General features: G+C 43.9%; 1 gene segment (V, D, J or C); it reads right to left on the minus strand.

The window, feature by feature from the left end:
- Positions 1-656: 656 nt before the first annotated feature.
- Positions 657-1273, minus strand: LOC101638143. The segment is given in 2 exon segments: positions 657-1144; positions 1228-1273. Coding segments are annotated over 2 exon segments (534 nt in total).
- Positions 1274-1705: the final 432 nt, after the last annotated feature.

Genomic DNA, 1705 nt, shown 5'->3' on the forward strand with positions numbered 1-1705 from the left:
ACACAACAAAATACGTTTCACTAATCCAAGGCTGATGAACCATCTCAAGAGATGATTTCAAACATATTATCCCTTTGTAAATTAATGAATTGAAACGTGAGGACACAGTGTTGCACGACTGTGCATGATTCACAGTGAAGAAGAGTCATTATGAAACCAAATTAAAACCAAACAATATCAGCATATGCAATATTATCCGGTCATTCTAAGTTTAAATAATTAGATAAACATACATTTGTGATCATTCACTGGAATGAAAATATTGGACATCCATCTGATGGCTTGGAGAAAATTTGGAACTCACATGAGAATTTCGTACTGCATTAATATTTTTATAAGGAGTCTTGGCATAGTGGTTATGCCTTGGGCTGAGATTTGCATGTCAGTAGTGTACAACAACCAGCCATTCCATGGAAAAAGACAAGGGGATCTACAGCCTTAAATATCGGAAATCCACAGTGGCGTGACTACATATTGGCATGAACTCGATGGCAGTTAGTTCATTTTTTTAATACTTCTATCTTTGACAACAAGCAGCACTAGTTAGTACTCTGAATTGTAAACTGAGATCTCTTAAATATTTGTTACTGTGAAGTCTGCCTTTGGCTAGATGGTGAAAGATAGACCAAGCCCTTTCCAATGAAAAGAAGGCATGTTCAGATGCATGAAGATTCCCCAGAGTCACTGTACATGGTGGTCCCTAGGGAAGTGCTGGCAGGTGGGGAACCCACAGCTTCTGAGAGGAAAGCATCACTGACCTCTCTCTCTTGCATCTGCCAAAACCATGGCCTGTTGCAGGGAGGTTTGTGTCTGGGCTCACACTGACTTCTCATCACTGTGTCTCTTGCACAGTAATACACGGCTGTGTCCTCAGGAATCACAGAGTTCAGTTTTAAATAAACTTGGCTCTTGGAGGTGTCCCTGGTGATGCTGACTCTGGACTGGAGAGCTGGATTATAGTGGGTGCTCCCACCACCCCATATATCACCAACCCACTGGAGTCCCTTTCCTGGAGCCTGGCGGATCCAGTTCACATCGTAGCTGGTTAAAGAGAACCCAGAGACAGTGCAGGTGAGAGACAGGGTCTGTGAGGGCTTCACCAGTCTTGGGCCTGACTCTTGTAGCTGCACCTGGGTCAGGACACCTGGGGATAGAGAGAAACACAGTGAGTCATGTGCTCAGATGCTGCCTCCCCAGACTTCATGTGTGAATCCCTGAAGCACTCACCTCCTGGAGATGCCACCAGAAAGAGGAAAACGCACACAAAATTCATGTTCATGTGGATAAGATTCGTGACACCCAGACAATACTCTTCAGGGTGAGAAGGAATATGAATTTAAGTCCACGCATGCTGTGGTTTCATTTGGGTTCTTATTAGGCATTTGCATGTGGGAGGTGCATTTGTATGTAAAGGTGGAAAGGGCTGAATGGAGGCCCCTGGCTCTGGGACTCACACTAGAAAAGTGATGCTGGTGGTGTCCTTGGGAGAACAGAGTCCTCTCTCCAAGGTCTTCATTCTATCTACTATACAAAGATCTGTTCATACTTTGCATTTAATGGAACTTTATATCCATTATCATCAGAAGTACCCAGATGATCCCTATCCTCACGATGTAATGGATTCAAGACCAGTCTTTCCTGAATCTTTTTGTGCATCTGAACACAAAGAGAAACACGTGTCTGTCATCCCTAAAGCTCCTTCCCC

Source organism: Echinops telfairi, unplaced genomic scaffold (genome assembly GCF_000313985.2).
Source record: "Echinops telfairi isolate 266 unplaced genomic scaffold, ASM31398v2 ScPeMD7_74;HRSCAF=306, whole genome shotgun sequence".
Taxonomy (NCBI): Eukaryota; Metazoa; Chordata; class Mammalia; order Afrosoricida; family Tenrecidae; genus Echinops; species Echinops telfairi.